Source organism: Callospermophilus lateralis, chromosome X (assembly GCF_048772815.1).
Source record: "Callospermophilus lateralis isolate mCalLat2 chromosome X, mCalLat2.hap1, whole genome shotgun sequence".
NCBI lineage: Eukaryota > Metazoa > Chordata > Mammalia > Rodentia > Sciuridae > Callospermophilus > Callospermophilus lateralis.
Genome location: NC_135325.1, coordinates 38,219,314 through 38,235,298, shown reverse-complemented (window position 1 = coordinate 38,235,298; position 15,985 = coordinate 38,219,314). Strand labels below are relative to the sequence as shown.

The 15,985-nt window shown below is 45.1% G+C and overlaps 3 protein-coding genes across 11 annotated transcripts in view; 2 read left to right on the top strand and 1 right to left on the bottom strand.

The window, feature by feature from the left end:
• Positions 1–524: 524 nt before the first annotated feature.
• Positions 525–2,997, top strand: Hsd17b10 (hydroxysteroid 17-beta dehydrogenase 10). Its single transcript, XM_077107004.1, has 6 exons — positions 525–624; positions 949–1,113; positions 1,888–2,052; positions 2,179–2,307; positions 2,388–2,496; positions 2,699–2,997. The coding sequence occupies exons 1-6, from the start codon at positions 598–600 to the stop codon at positions 2,887–2,889; spliced, it is 786 nt and encodes a 261-aa protein (XP_076963119.1). The 5' UTR covers positions 525–597; the 3' UTR covers positions 2,890–2,997.
• A 182-nt stretch (positions 2,998–3,179) lies between these two features.
• Ribc1 (RIB43A domain with coiled-coils 1) lies at positions 3,180–13,992 on the bottom strand. 6 transcript variants are annotated; one of them, XM_077107036.1, is made up of 9 exons: positions 13,899–13,992; positions 13,576–13,785; positions 12,478–12,516; positions 8,076–8,192; positions 6,705–6,786; positions 6,179–6,523; positions 4,295–4,413; positions 3,504–3,898; positions 3,180–3,383 (listed from the first exon to the last, which is right to left on the bottom strand). In XM_077107036.1, exons 4-9 carry the CDS (start codon positions 8,190–8,192, stop codon positions 3,302–3,304), a joined length of 1,140 nt encoding a protein of 379 aa, XP_076963151.1. In that variant the 5' UTR covers positions 12,478–12,516; positions 13,576–13,785; positions 13,899–13,992; the 3' UTR covers positions 3,180–3,301. The 6 variants fall into 6 exon arrangements, with proteins under 6 accessions (XP_076963151.1, XP_076963150.1, XP_076963152.1 ...); XM_077107035.1 differs by lacking the exon at positions 12,478–12,516; XM_077107037.1 differs by lacking the exons at positions 12,478–12,516; positions 13,576–13,785; positions 13,899–13,992 and adding an exon at positions 8,286–8,379.
• Positions 13,900–15,985, top strand: part of Smc1a (structural maintenance of chromosomes 1A) — a 52,166-nt gene continuing 50,080 nt past the window's right edge. For all 4 annotated transcript variants that reach the window (XR_013154652.1, XM_077107033.1, XM_077107032.1 and 1 more), the window contains exon 1: positions 13,900–14,106. Coding sequence is in view for 3 of the 4 variants with exons in the window: in XM_077107033.1 (XP_076963148.1) it covers positions 13,998–14,106 (109 nt within the window). In the remaining variant the exon portion in view is untranslated. The remainder of the gene's footprint in view (positions 14,107–15,985) is intronic.

The window sequence follows — 15,985 nt, the reverse complement described above, 5'->3', positions numbered from 1 at the left end:
CTTAACCACTGAATCACATCCCGAGCCGTTTTTAATATTTTCTTTAGAGGCAGGGTCCTGCTGAGTTGCTTAGGAGCTCCCTAAATTGCTGAGGCTGGCTTTGAACTCACAATCTTCCTGCCTCAGCCTCTGGAGCTGCTGGAATTGCCATCTTGCACCACTGCGCCCACCTCTCCAACTGTACTTAATAATTATCTTTCTCCAGCTGGATTGTGCCCTCTTAGAAGGCATAAACCTTTTATTATTCGAGTATCCCCAGTGCCTGGGGATCTCAAATTTCTTTATACGTGAACAGTTTTTCCGAGAAGGGGACTCCCTTTCAATCTCCACCCTTCATCTCCCCCAGGAAGCTGGCCACCTGCCAAATGGCCAGCTAGAGAGCAGGACAAAAGGAATGAGCTGCTGCTTTGGGGTTCTATTTCCTGGGGAGATAAGTCTCCACAAACATCACACTAGGACTCTCTCAGGGGAGAGACAGGGTACGCCCCTACGTCCTCCGCGGCGGTCGTTCCACCCCGCAGGCACCACCTCCACCTCAGCCAATCAGCGAGCGCCTGTGCTAAAGGGACAAGCCTCCAGTGGTGAAGCGGACGCAAGATGGCTGCGGCGTGTCGGACCGTGAAGGTAGACCACTCTTTGCCTCGCTTTGCAGGCTGAGACGGCATGGCCAGGAACTAGGAAAAAAGGGCCATGCTTATGTGGGCGGGGTATTGCGGTGGCGGTTGGGCTCAGTAAAGGGAAAGTCCGCTGCATATGTAATATGTGGGGGTCACTGAACTATTTGGGGAATGAAACCCCTCGCCCCCCTGCCCTCCCTCACGATCTCATCAGTGAGAAGAGGAAGCACACCTGGGCCACCTCCCGCCCCCACCCACTTCCCCTCAGAAGCCTGTAGAACCCGCGTGTGAAAGGATAGAGAGGGTAGTTGCTAACGGTGTCCCTTTTCAGGGCTTAGTCGCGGTAATAACTGGAGGAGCCTCGGGTCTTGGTCTGGCTACCGCGGAGCGACTGGTGACTCAAGGGGCTACTGCTGTGCTTCTGGACCTGCCCAACTCAGGTGGTGAGGCCCAGGCCAAGAAGTTAGGAAACAGCTGCGTGTTCGCCCCAACTGATGTGAGTGGTTTCAACTTTCCCAGGGTGTCCTTGAGACCACTACCACCTACCTGGGAACACATGGGGGTCCCTCCCATAAAGTTGTTACCTGTGGGATAACAACTTGTCCCTTTTGGCCTAAGCCTTCAAGCACGACCTACAGTAAGGACCCCAAAACTACACCACAGTCTCAGAAATTGGGCTTATCAGAATTGCTTGAAGGGAGGATTGCATAATTTGAAAATGCATGTTGTACCTTAATGGTTTTACATTTACAAAGTTGAAAAACTATTTTCATGAAATCTTCTTAGTAGGTGGGGATACAAAAAAAGCTCATTTATGTTCCTATCAAAAGTTTTCAAAACAGGGTTGTATTAATTCTTTGCTCCATAGCAATCGAGAATCACCAGGGATATGTGAATTTATCAAAAGATGGTATAAGTTTGAAAAGTATTTTGCAACACTGCTTTATAATACCTGACATATACACCTTCACTCCACTCTCCTCATGTTTCACCACAACCCTTTCTCTTCATCTTTTTTAAAAATAATTGTTAGTTGTCAATGGACCTTTATTTTTTTAATTTATTTATATGCAGTGCTGAGAATTGAACCCAGTGCCTCACACATGCTAGGAAATCACTCTATCACTGAGCCACAATCCCAGCCCCTCTTCATCTGTCTTTTGCTCACACAATTCTGTTCCCACCCAAGGACTGGGCCTCCTCCCCCAGGTTTAGTAGTGAGATGATGTGCTGGCAAATGAATACCTTTTCTATGTGTCTCTCTTTGAAGGTGACCTCTGAGAAGGATGTGCAATTGGCCCTGACTCTAGCAAAGGAGAAGTTTGGCCGGGTGGATGTGGCTGTGAATTGTGCAGGTATTGCAGTGGCCATTAAGACATACAACTTAAAGAAGAACCAGGCCCATACCTTGGAGGATTTCCAGCGAGTTATCAATGTAAGACCTTGGAGGTTCTCCAGGAGTGGGAATGAACTCTCTGGGAGTAGTTATCCCCAAAGTTGTTAGTGATCAAATGGTTGCCTCTGCCTGAGGTCCTACACCATGTCTCTGCTCATTTTCCAGGTGAATCTTATGGGTACCTTCAATGTGATCCGTCTGGTTGCTGGTGAGATGAGCCAGAATGAACCAGACCAGGGAGGCCAACGTGGGGTTATTATCAACACTGCCAGTGTGGCTGCCTTTGAGGGCCAGGTATGTGATCAGGGGCAAAGTTTGTGCCTCCTCTTGACTTGTTGGGCTCTCTCACCCTTGACCTCTACTCTTTTTTCCAGGTGGGACAAGCTGCATATTCTGCGTCCAAAGGGGGCATAGTGGGCATGACATTGCCCATTGCTCGGGATCTGGCTCCAATAGGCATCCGGGTGATGACCATTGCTCCAGGTAGACATATTCTCTCTTCCTGCCATACCTGGGATTGGATGGGATCCATGGGCACTTGTGAGGGGCAGGTATCCACTATCTAAGTAATAGTAGCCTTCCATCTCTAGGCCCTAGAGAGGCACAAGAAGTAGGCCTAAGGTGAAGAAGAACTGAGTAAATATGAAAACAAGGGTAGGTCTCTGACTCTGACTATCTTGTCTAGGCCTATTTGGCACCCCACTGCTGACCAGCCTTCCAGAGAAGGTACGCAACTTCCTGGCCAGCCAAGTGCCCTTCCCCAGCCGACTGGGTGACCCTGCTGAGTATGCTCATCTGGTACAGACCATAATAGAGAACCCATTCCTCAATGGAGAGGTCATCCGGCTGGATGGGGCCATCCGCATGCAGCCTTGAAGGGAGAAGTCTGGGAAAACAAAGGCTCCTGTGCCCCACCTCCTCCTGGGGTACTACTAACTTTGTCTACCAGTCATCCTCTGTGCCTAATAAACTATTTTCTTACTTTGTGGGCAGTGCTTTGTGCTGGGGGAACTGGCATGGGGAAGAAAGGTAAAGGCTTTGACAGGGTTGGATATATAGAGTCCCAAGGTAGGACAGGAAAGGCAGTACACCTCACATTTTTGTATATCCTGTTACAACAATACATGGCCTTGAATTTAGTGAATAACTTTATTACTTAGGGTAGAAGGTGGGGATATTGTCATAGCTCTCTCTCATTGGGGAATGGATTAGAGGTAAGAGGTGGGGGTATGTAGCATTTGCATCTGTAAGCTTGATAGGAGAGAAGAGAGAGATGACCATCTTGACCTCAGCGGCTGCTAGTGTTGAACTGTAGGTGATACTGGGCTGTAGGTTGATTGGTGTAGATTATTGAATTCAGATAATTTTGCCTGTAAAAAAAAAAAAAAGTCCAGAGGCCTCACTTGATGTTTTCCCTCTCTCCCTGGTCCTCACCATCCTTCCCTACCCTCCCATGGTATTCATCCCCACTGCCACTCCCTAGAACTCACTGGGCTTTTTGCTCCTTAGCCAACTGCTGGTTGAAAGAACCCAGCCCCCTCCGAAATTCTGCACACAATTCCCTCTCCTGCTCTTCTAGCTCTTCCGCTGCCTGGGCCAGGTGCATGGTTTGGCTTTCCCATTCAGTATCCAATGCTTGCTCAGCCTGGTGCTGTGCCTCCTTCTCATGGCACTGTGCTTCCTGGACTTTCCTGATGGCGGCTCGCTGCTCTGGAGTCATGCCCTTCCAGCAATAGGGCAGAACCCGGTGGGGAGCCATGGAATTCTGGGCAACTCGGGGGTTCTCAGTTAGAAAGTCACTGGTGACCTGGTTCTGAATCTCCATGAGGTTGGCCTCCTGTTGGCGCTGATGCTCAAGGCGCTGCCGCTCAGCCAGCTCAGCTGCCTGGTGGGCAAATATAAGTATTTGGGTGCCCAACCTCAGAGAACTCTCAGTTGCAAGGGTGGGAGAAATGTGGCCCTATTTCTCCATCTCGGAGAGAAAGAAAAGACACTACATGATTTTAATTATCCTAAGGATAGGCAGTGAAATGGACAGGGAACTTCTCTGCACTCAGGATTAGAGGGCAATATTCTGTTCTTAAATCATTTTGTGTTTGGAGGTAGGGAGAGGTGACTTGTATTCTAAGAAGCACCTTAGATGGAGGGGGTGTCCTCAGGCTGATGACAATTCTGGAACTGATTTGAGAAAGGATATGAGGGGAAGGGTGTGGCTAAGGTTCCCCAGGATTTTGTTCAGGGGGTTGGGAGGACCAGGTGCACTGATGGGGTCAAGCCATACCTGGGCTTTGTTGGCATTGGCCATGGCAAACATCATGGCCATGCGACAGGACTCCTCTAGCCTGGCCAGGTGGGCGGCCCGCATGTCCATGGCTAAGTGCAGCTGGTCATTGAGCATATCTACATGGAGAAATACAACTTCCTCCATTCCTGGTTCATTCATTCAGCCATTTAGTCAACAAATTTTATGTAGGTATATGTATACTTGGGAGGGAATTAGTGTCCAAGTTGTAGAGATGTGGAAGGGGTTACTCTTTGGGGCTAGGGATAGCCAAAGTGCAGCAACCTGGGTCAAAGTGCAGCTCTGCCACCTCTGAAATGTGTAGTCTTGGGTATACCATTTCACCTCCAAGCCTCACTATAAGATCCATGTGTTAGATTCTAAGCATACCACAGAATTAGATCCTGCCCCCCCCCCATCTAGTGGGGGACACAGATCAAACAGATTATCAGACCACAATCTGGTAAGGACAATAGCAGAGATGTATACAAGGCATAACAAAGGCTTGGAGGCTAAAAGTGGTAGAGGACATGCTTAGCACACACAAAGTGTGAAGGCTCTGGGTGGTAGGTAGCAGGAAGGCTTCCAGGAGGAGGTGTCCTTGTACACAGGCAAAAAGAGCAAATGGTGCTCTACGCTGAGGGCACAGCACAAGCAAAGGGCACAGCACTGACATTCTTTTCCACTCCAGCCACACGATGATCTTGTTTCTAGGAACTGTCAGAAACTGATGATTTGAAAGGTAAGCAATACAAATACATAAGACATAGTCCTTGCTCTTGAAGGGCTTCCTCTGATGGAAGAGAAGGATGTGGCCATAGAGAATATAATAATAGTAGCTAGTCTATGTGATTTGGATTATTATCCCCATTTAATTAATTTACTTATCTTGTAGTACTAGGGATTGAACCCAGGGGCATTTTGCCACTGAGCTACATTCCCAGCCCTTTTTATATTTTATTTTGAGATAGCGTGTCACTAAGTTGTGCCTAGGGTGGATTCAAACTTGTGATCCTTCTGCCTCAGCCTACTTAGAAATTGGGATTACAGGCAGGCACCACCAGGCCTCATTTATCCCCATTTTAAAGATGAAGAAACTTGTTGGAGGTTTTGCTCAGTGGTAGAACTAAGCACATATACATGAAACCCTGGGTTTAACCCTCAGCACTAAAAAATAATAATTTAACAATTAATTAAAATTAATTAAACTGGGTTTGGTAGTGCATGCTCATAAATCCCAGTAACTTGTGAGGCAGAGACAGGAGGATAGTGAGTTAAAGGCCTGCCTCAGCAATTTAGCAAGGCCTTAAGCCATTTAGCAAGATCCTGTCTTAAAAAATAAAAAGGACTGGGGATGTAGCTCAGTGGTAAAGCACCTCTGGGTTCAATCCCCAGTACCAAAATAAATAAATTTAAAACTTAATTAGGGCTAGGGTTGTGGCTCAGCAGTAGAGTGCTCGCCTTGCACGTGTGAGGCCATGGGTTTAATCCTCAGCACCACATAAAAATAAACAAATAAATAAATAAATAAAGATATTGTGTTCAACTACAACTAAAAAATAAATACAAAAAATTAATTAAAATTGAAGCACAGAAAGGAACATTCATTTCCCAAACTAGCTAGGCAGAGCAGAGCTGTTTGGTGCGTGTGTATACTATGCTGTCCCCAGGTAATGGAATGCCAGGCTAATCATGAACAACAGCTACACTGTCCGTTACTGAAGGAAGTCAGGGAAGTTGGTGCCTACACAGCCTAAACTTTTAGCATCAGTTATATGGGTAATGGGTAATGACCTCCCCACAGAGTTCTAGCCTCCTGGGTGTAGTACCTAGCTCAGGAGAGCTGCCTGCTAGACCTTGAGTCCAGAGGGCCTGGCTGCTTACCTGCGCATTTCTCATCAACCCTGGCTTGCTGTTGTTCCTGCAGCTGCCTCTCCAGGCTGTACCTGAACTGCTCCTGCTGCATTCTCAGGTATGTGGTCCTGTCCAGGTCCTCCCCAAAGAAGCACTGCATGCTGGCCGGGCCATAGAAGGGATCACTGTCATTGAGATAGACTGGAAATTCCCTCTGGAGTCGGTCTGGATCCCAAGGGTCAAATTCACGCCTGTTCTTGAGCTGTTGCTTCTGCTCCCGAAAATCCTGGATTTTCTTGGCCAGTCGACGTGCCCGTTCTGCCTCTTCCTTCTCTAGCATCTGGGCTACCAGATCATACTGCACCTGCTTAGTAGCTGGGGGTGATAGGCAGGGACATGGGAAGGCACCACAGGAGGTCCAGTTAGCATGCCTCTGCTCCCAAAGGCCATCTGGTTTGTTTCACCACCCTAGGACCTCAGGCCCTCCACACAGGAAGAACTGCCCTACCTGAGCCTACTCAGGCTCTTGGTTTGACCTGTGGCCTTAGACATTTACCGTAAGCTGCATCCTTGCCCTGCTCAGTTGCCTCCCGAAGCTTTTTCTCCTCTACCTGGTTGTTGAGGGCTTCAACATCCACCTGGATCCCAAAGAAAGGGATAAATCAGGGCAGAGGCCCAGTAGGGTCCTTGAGTGCTCTAACAAACTGCTTAGAACTTACCCACTTAAAAATCCTCCTGTAGCTTCTCAGGACTTACTGTATAAAGTTCCAACCCATAAGCATGGCTCTTAAGTGCTTCCATGGTTTAGCCTTTGCCTCCTTCTCCAGCCTCATCTCTTTGCACCCTTTTCCCCTGTCTCCCCTCTCACTAGCCTTGGGAGCTGTGCTTCCAGTTCCCTGCACATCTTAGACAGTTTTCAATCTATAGCCTTTGGTCTGCTTCCTTTACTTAGAACACCTTCCTCCCCTCTACCCAAACTCCAATTCACACTTCAAGACCAGCTCAATCTTTGTTTCTCTGATCCTTCGGGAAGGTTCTACTCCCATAATCTAGGATCCATTGTCTACATTACATTGAAGTTTGCTTCAGTTATATCCTCTACTAGACTGTGAGCTCTTTCATGAGAGAGACTGGGCTTTAGTTATCTTTGTATCATCACTGCCCGATAGTGCTTTCAACAGAGCAGTCCCTGTGAGGAAATGCTTGTCACCTGGATCTCCGTCTAACAACTCAAACATAGCCAACTACTTACTTGTGCCAGGCACCATGCTCTAATTATCAGAGCTGCCACCTCAGTGCTTCCTTTATTTAACTGAAAAGGAGACTGGAGCTCAGAGAAAATAAGGTGACTTATCCAAAGCCACACCTCTAACAAACAGCAGACCTGGCCTCAAACAGTTAAGGTGTCTTTTCCAGAACACCATGCTGCATTTCCTCTTTCTATCCACCTAGCAATTCTTTTTTATTTCTTAAACAATCAATATTTTCTCTTTATTTTGGTTATAATTCATTGGAAACATTTAAAGTAGTACAAAAGGGAATACAGATCAGTAGAGACTAAGTATCCCTTCAGTCTCTCACCCTCAGTCTGGTTAGCAGTATATTACTTACTTTGCCAAAATGGCTTATGCTTACATAATACCAAATACACTTTAGCTCTTTTTTGGATTCACATGGCCTGCCTCTCAAGAACCAGACCACATGGCCCAGAGCTGACCAGAAAAGAGCCAACTGTCACCTCCTGTACCACCCAACCTTCCCAATCCCCTTTTGGGCCTATGGGAGTGGATACCACCCCTTCCTCCTTCCTTTCTAGCCCTAGGGCCTGCTTGAGTCAGGGAAAGGACTATAATGGGCACTGCTGTGTTCCTTTCCAGTCATGTGAGATAGCCCCAGTTCTGTGAAATTACTCCCACTGCCTACTCACCCCCATGACTCGGTTCCGCACATTGAAGAATCGGCTTTGTCGTTCTTTTTCTCGATTTCTTCTAGCTTCAATGGCTGCCACCTCCTTGGGATCTGCTGGCAGGCCTAGCTTATACATCTGGAGTGAAGGGGAAGTGGAATGGCCCATCAGTGCTGACCACAGTCCTTGACTACATCCCACCTCCTTTCCTTTATCCCTATAGTATCTCACCAGTTATTGATTCCTTCTGATTTTACTTTCTGACATGTTTCATATCTATGTCTTCGTCTCTGCTGTCACCGCCCTAATTCAGGCCTCAGAGTCTGATATCAGGTGATATTCCCAGGAGTCTCCTCACTGGCCTCCCTTGTTCCATGTTATCCTCTCTGCCCTGGCCACCAGAGTGATCTTTCTGAGAGCAAATATGACCATGGTACTCTTCAGCTTAAAAACCTTTGAAAATAGCTTTAAAGCTAATGGCTCCCCTGTGCTCACAAAATAAGGTCCGACCCCCTTTGCCAGATTTATAAGGCTCTTCATGATCTGAACCCTGTTCACCTTTCTAAGCCTCAAAGGCATTGACACATCTCACCCTTTCTCATATTCAGTTTTCCTCATTTCAGTAAGTGGTACCACTATTCACCAAGTTGCTCAGGCCCAAAACTCAGGGGACATCCTTTAACTCCTCCTTTCCCTCACTCCCTCTTCTTTCAAAATAGCCCTAGTCAAAGCCACAATTGTCACCTTCCTAATGACTGCAGAGGTCTCCAGATTGGTCTTCCAGTTTCCTCTATTGTTTCCTATAGCCTACTCATCACACAGCAACCAGACGTTTTCTTTACTGAAATAAATTTCCTCTTTTGTTTTTATTTTATTACTTGTTTTCTAGTGAAATGAAAGTTCAAGGTCTTAAATTCATCTGTGTCCCTTCACATTTTGGGAAACCCACTTTTGATATGTGAGCCAAAGCCACAGTAAAAAAAAAAAAAAAAAAAAAAAAAAACTCTTACAAACATAAATCTGATGATGTTTCTCACCTGCTTAAAATTCTCCATAGGCTTCCCACTGCACTGAGAATCAGATCCAAATTCCTTACCATAGGCTTTCAAGATCCAATCCCTCCACACCTCTACAGTTGGTCTCATAACCCATGCTCCAGGCACACTGGCTTCCCATCAAGTATTTCAAAATAACTGTTCCCACCTCTGGGCCTTTGAATGTGGTGTTCCTTTGTGTGGAGCATCTTTTCTCAACTCCTATTGAGGTCTTTTTAAAACAATGCTACATGGGTCTTTTTTAAACAATCATTTTGTAACTGTGAAGTAGTTGATATATACAGGAAACTATATATAATCCTGATGTAAGATTGCAAGTATGACAAAATAAAGACACCAACTCCTACCTTAAGAAATAGAACACTATCAATACCATCGAAGTGTCCTATGTTTCTTCTTTTTCTTACTCCAACAGTACCCTATATAATATCCAAAATCTATTATCATTTCCTCCTAATATTTATTAATATACATTGTATGTGTATGAATCTCTGAAAAACGTTTTTACAAGTTTTATTGGTTTTGACCTTTATAAAATATCAGGCTGTATATATTCTGAATCTTGCTTTTTCTACTTGGCATTTATCCTATCATTTAATAAATATTCATAGAGCGTCTACTAGTGGCCAGATGCTCTTAAGCATTTGGGAGACATGGAGGAATAAAACTGACAAAAATCTGTCATTGTGGAGGTTACTTTCTAGACAGACAATAAAAAGTAAAACATAAAATGTACATTAAATAATTTGTAAGAAGATGATAAGCAATATGGAAATAGAGCAGGATATGGGGAATTGGAGGTGTCAAGGAAATGAGAGAGTGTTGCAATTTTTAAATATGGAAGTCAGGAGAAGCATAGTTGAAAAAGTAACATGTGAGCAAATATTTGAAGGAGGTGAGGGAATTGCCCATGCAGGTAATTCTTCAGCCTGGGTCCTGTAATGATGAAGTCTTGGAATGATGACACAGAGCAGAGATGCAGCCAGTCCACAATGAATAAGAAACTTAAGTGAGATATAAGCTTTTGTTTTTATTCTATTTGTATTTGGATTGAACCCAGAGGCACCTCTACCATTGAACTACATCCTCAGTCCTCTTTAGTTTATTCTGAGACAGGGTCTTGCTAAGTTGTCCAGGCTAGCTTTGAACTTGTGATCCTCCTGCCTCAGTCTCCCAAGTTGCTGGATGTGTGCCACTGCACCCAGCTAAGCTTTTGCTTTTATAAGCTGCTGATATTTGGGGGTTATCTGTAACCTCAGTATAATGTAGCCTATCCTGAATGATACAAAGAAATATGGGGTTTTTTGTTTGCTTGTTTGCCGTGCTAGGGATCAAACCCAGAGTCTTGAGCATGCTAGGGCAAATGTTCTAGCACTGAACTGCATTCCCAGCCCTTAACACAAAGAAATGAAAAGCTATGAGACTATATGAAATCTCTAGGGAGTAAGTGTAGATGGATAAGAATGCCCCAGAGGAGACAAGGTCAGGAGTAGCCAGTGAGATGGGGAGATAAACTAGGAGATGTGGTCTTCCTAAAGCCAAGTAAAGAAAATGCTTTTGGAGAAGAGTGATCAATTGATGATGGATTAAGTAAAATGAGGACTGAGATTTGACTGATGTAGTAACATGAAGGTTGCTGATGACCTTGACAAGAGCATCTTTGGTTGAGTATAGGGATGAAAGCCCAATTGAAGTGGGTTCAAGAAACTAGGACCCTGCAAGACAAACAACTCAGTTAAGGATTTTTTTTTTAATTGCAAGAGAAAAAGACAGAGGAACTTAGAGATTGAGAGATTTCATATGTGCAGGTGGGAAAGTTTCTCGTGCGTACGTGTGTGTGTGTGTGCATGTATATGAGAGAGAGAGAGAGAGAGAGAGAGAGGGGAAAGAAAGTGCTAGGTTGTAGAATGTATGCATATTTAACTTCATAGGATAATACTAAGTTAATTCCCAAGGAGATTATACCACTTTACACTTTGACAGTAATGTACAAAAACTCCAGTCAGTGTACATCCTAACCAACACTTGGTATTGCAGACTTAATTTCTTTTAGTTTGTGGGTATAAAACTATAATTACTGACTTTAATTGAAATTTTATTTATTGCTAATGTGGTTTCATATCTTTTCATGTGTTTAACCATCTTTGCTTCTCTGTGAAGTGCCAATTCATATCTTTTGTTCATTTAATTTTTGCATTTTTAGAATTTATTTTTAAATGATACATAAAAATATAAAGATTATACATATTTTGGGGGTATCATGTGATGTTTTAATATACATATACATTATCTCATGTTCGAATCAGAGTAAACATAGCTATCTTCTTAAACGTTTATCATTTCTTATGGTGAAAACATTTAAAACCCTTTCTTCTATCTTTTTGAAATATACAGTACTTTATTGTCATTTATAGGCACCATATTTTTGTTTACTTTTTTTCCACAGTCATTGTTTTTAAAAAATCAGGCCAGTGTGGTGGCACAAGCCTATAATCCCAGCAGCTTGGGAGGTGGAGGCAAAGGATCAGGAGTTCAAAGCCAGCCTCAGCAATTTAGCAAGGTGTTAAGCAATTGAGTGAGATCCTGTCTCTAATAAAGTACAAAATAGGGCTGCAACCTCCCCGCCCAAAACAAAATCAGGTTTGTCAGCTGGGTGTGGTGGCATATGCCTATAATCCTACTGACTCAGGAGGCTGAGGCAGGAGGATCACAAGTTCTAGGCCAGCCATGGCAGTTGAGTGAGAACCTGTCTCAAAATAAATAAAAAAGGGCTAGGGATGTAGATTCAGTGGTAGAGTGCCCTTGAATTCAATCCCTGGCACTGCAGAAATAAATAAACAACAAGCAAATAAATAAATAAATAAATGTGGTAAATATCTCCAAATTTGTGTTTTTTTAATTTGCTTATTAAAGTAATTTTTTTTGGGGGGGGGTACCAGGGATTGAACTCAGGGGCACTCGGCCACTGAGCCACATCCCCAGCCCTATTTTGTATTTTTTAAATTTTAATTTAGAGACAGGGTCACACTGAGTTGCTTTGCACCTCGACTTTGCTGAGGCTGGCTTTGAACTCACGATCCTCCTGTCTCAGCCTCCCAAGCCGCTTGGAATACAGCTGTGCACCACCAATAACAAAATGAACACTTCCACGGAACTCAGAAAATGTTATCAATATTTTAGAGGCTTTCTCTGTGTACTTATCCATCCTTTCACTTCTTTATGGTGAATATTAGTGAATGTGAATGTAGTCACATTTACCCTTTTTTTATCCTTTGAACTTAGTGGTTATTATTTTTTAAAATTCCTTCCTATCCAGAGATCATAAAGGTATTTTTCTATATGTTCTTCTAAAATTTCTAAAGTTTTACCTTTCTCACTTGTTTTAACCCAGGGTTTGATCCCCAGCACTGAAAAAAAGAAAAAAGAAGGAACATAATTCTCTCCTTCTCTGTGAATAATATGAAATAGCTGTCCTTGTTCATCTTATCCCCTCTGTCTGATTGGGACTTTTTCTTCCAAGTGAACTTCATTTATGGGTCTCCTACTTGATTGTATCAACCACTTTCTCACTTTTCTGGACTTGTCCTGAGGAAGAGTCTTGTCTTTAGGACTCTTCCCAGCCTTCAGACATAATTTAAAAAATAGTTACAGGAATGGCTACAGCAATCACCAGATCCTTTCCACATCTGAGAATGGCACCAACCCCAGCCTACCAGTTCCATCTGCCACCATAATGTAAGGTCACTGACCAGGAAGATTCAGTAGGCATTTTAAGCTTCTTGTATTGCTAAGGCCATGACCTCAGTAATGAATAGGTATAAGGTGACAGATTATAGAGGGATGAAAAGTTGGTGACGAGGGATTGAAAAGGTGGGGAAGCTGAGTGGAGAGTGTCAGGGGTGCAGAGGAGGAAAAGGAAGAAAAGTAACAAGGGAGTGGGGAGGTAAAAGAGAACCAAGAGGAAAGAGGAAGAGGGAAAGAAAGGGAAGGTGGCAGAAGGGTATGCAGCAGTGGAAATGGCATGGGGGAGAGGGATGAAGGGAAGAAGGATGCTGGTGCAGAGCACTGCCTTAGGGACCCTGGCCTCAGGGATTTCTCAGTAAAGAATCGCAATTTTGAAGCTCCTAGTTGGATTTGGGTCCAAGTCTGCTCTTGGGTAACAGCGGCAGTTTCTGAGCTCGCTTGGAGAAACAGGAAAGAAGGACATGGGTAAATCTGAGGCCACAGCCTTCCCCAGTTTGTATCCCTGTCTCCTGATGAACCCCGTCCCCCTTAACTCTACATCTATTTTGCAATCTCACCTCACCATCAGCGAAATCTGAGCACACCTAAACAATGAATCCTCTCACTGGCTCCTTCCTTCCCGTTCAGCCCTCTGTTCCACGGAGTCCTTCCAATTCCTGACCCTGTCGTTGTCTAAGCCTTCAGGCTTTCTAGACTAAATGAAGCCACAGCAGAATTCCCACCTTTCACTTGCCCTTGGGGGGCATAACCTTGCTGTGACTTCTGACTTGTCTCGGCAAGCGTAGTTTTCAGGTCCTGCCTGCCTTCTCGGATCCCGAAAGCTGCTCTGAGTCCTCCTGGCACCAACTTCTTTACAACTTAGTCCGCAGCAGCAGCGGTTTGTGGTTGCCACGCAACAAGAAAGAGGGGCGGGCCCAAATCCTAGCTGGAGCCTGGGCAACGGATCAACAAACCTCCACGTCAGACCGAAGTTCCCGCCCCTAGTTCCCACTCGCGCAGGAAGCCGGATATCCCGTTGGCCTGGGCTTACTCTCGCGAGGTTTACCTTCCGCCCGGCCTGCACTGCGGCGTTTCCCGCGCGGGTAACCTCGGTTCCCGGGCTTACGGCGCGGCCTCTCCTACCGCCGCTGGAGCCGCCGCCGTCATGGGTTTCCTGAAACTGATTGAGATCGAGAACTTTAAATCGTACAAGGGTCGACAGATTATCGGACCATTTCAGAGGTTCACCGCCATCATTGGACCCAATGGCTCTGGTGAGATAAACCCGGCTGCGGCCCTGCGCACGTCCCGGCCTGGACCCCCCTATCCGACGCCAAAGTAGTACGACCCAGCCTATGTAACCTGAACCGTTGTGAAGCCTAAAAGGTTCCTTGCCTCTCCTGGCGGGGGGAGTTCGACTCTCCCTGCTCAGGTGTTCTCACTCTAGCCTCTTCCCCAGGTGTCAGTTGCGCGAGTTTTGTGCGGCCCCCGTTCCGGTCCTAGTGGTTCAGGCCGAACTGTGTGTTTCCGCGCCCACTGCCCCCTCCCGCCAAAAGAGGCGCGTCCGGAGGCAGCTGCCAGCTGTCGGCTTCCTGCTGCGCGGCTCCCTGCTGGTCTGTCTGGTTCTAGCTTCCCAGCCCTGTTTGACCCCACCGTGAAATGTGGGACGGCATTTCGCTCTGTGGTGTCCTGCGGTCCCGTACAGTACACTTATGCTTCAACCTAGCGCCCCCTCCCGCTTCGTATTGGTACGCTCCAATTCCTTCCTTTTTACTCATCTCCTGAGGCGGCACTTTTGAATTTTGAACCCTGAGCCTGAGTCTTCAGAGGGCTTGGAGTCCCGAACCCGACCTCAGAAATTGTTGTGTAGAACTCCCCCCTTTCCTACCGGAAACCACCAAAAGCCTGGTCTTATTTGCTTATCAAATTTGTTGAATGTTTTAATGTTTATAAGTTGTTCAAATTGTGGAAATAGTGGAGAATAAACCAAGTCCATGCTTTCAGAGAACTTATATTCTAGAGGGGAAAGAAGGTAAAGAATCAGGAAATAAGATAACTTTAGACTGGCATAAATGTTGTGCAGGAAATGGGACAGGTTAATATGTTGGAATGCTTTGGGTGGTGTCTTTAGAGTGGTCTGGTAAGACTTCTGTTTGGTATCTTAACTCCTCATTTTTAAATGATACCCCATGGATTCCTCTCACCTACCCCCAGAAGTGGTCCGTTTGGAATCCTGCTGTGTTCGTATACCCCAGAAATGTAGCGAATAATTTTCTAGCCTTTCTGTGAAATAGTCTTGCCTGGATTTGACTCTGCTTAGAGCAAAGTTTCTCAACATTGGCACTTCATCAAGATAATTCTTTGCTGTGGGAATAGTCCTGTTCATTGTAGGATGTTTGACAGCATCCATGGCTTCTCTCCACTAGATGATAGCATCCCCCACTCCTCAGATATGACCGTCAAAAATGTCCTAGAGTTGGTTGGTCGTGGTGGCAGATGCCCCTAATCCCAGCAACTTGGAAGGCTGAGGCAAGAGGATCACAACTTTGAGGCCAGCCTTGACAGTTTTTTTTTTTTTTTTTTTGTACTGGGGAAAGAAGATAAAGAAGAAGGAAATAAGATAACTTTTGACTGTCATAAATGTTGTGCAGGAAATGGGACAGGTAGATGTGATAGAATGACTTGGATGGAGGAGGATCACAAGTTTGAGACCAACCTCAGCAATTAATGAGGCTCTAAGCAACTTAGCAAGAACCTGTCTCAAAATAAAAAGGGCTGGGGTTGTAGCTCAGTGATAAAGCACTCCTGGCTGCAATCCCCAGCACCAGAAAAAAAAAAATTCCTTGAAACAGTTTATCAGTATATAGCTCATATAATGTGTTATAGACATGCTTATGATATTGAGTGCTTGTAGAGGCTTTTGACTGTGAGATGTTCTTGTCATCTCTAGAGATAATGGGAGAAGCCCAAAGGGTTGGAAGTTGGTGCCTAAAAGATTGACACCTGGATGTGTCAGGTAGTCCTGCTGTGATGAGGGAGGCTGAACTGAGTCCAGACTTGGGTAGGATAGATGTGTCATTTATTGAATACCTACTGTGTGTCAAGTACTTTATTGGGGCTCTTTCCATTTATTTTAAAACAAATTTGGTGCTG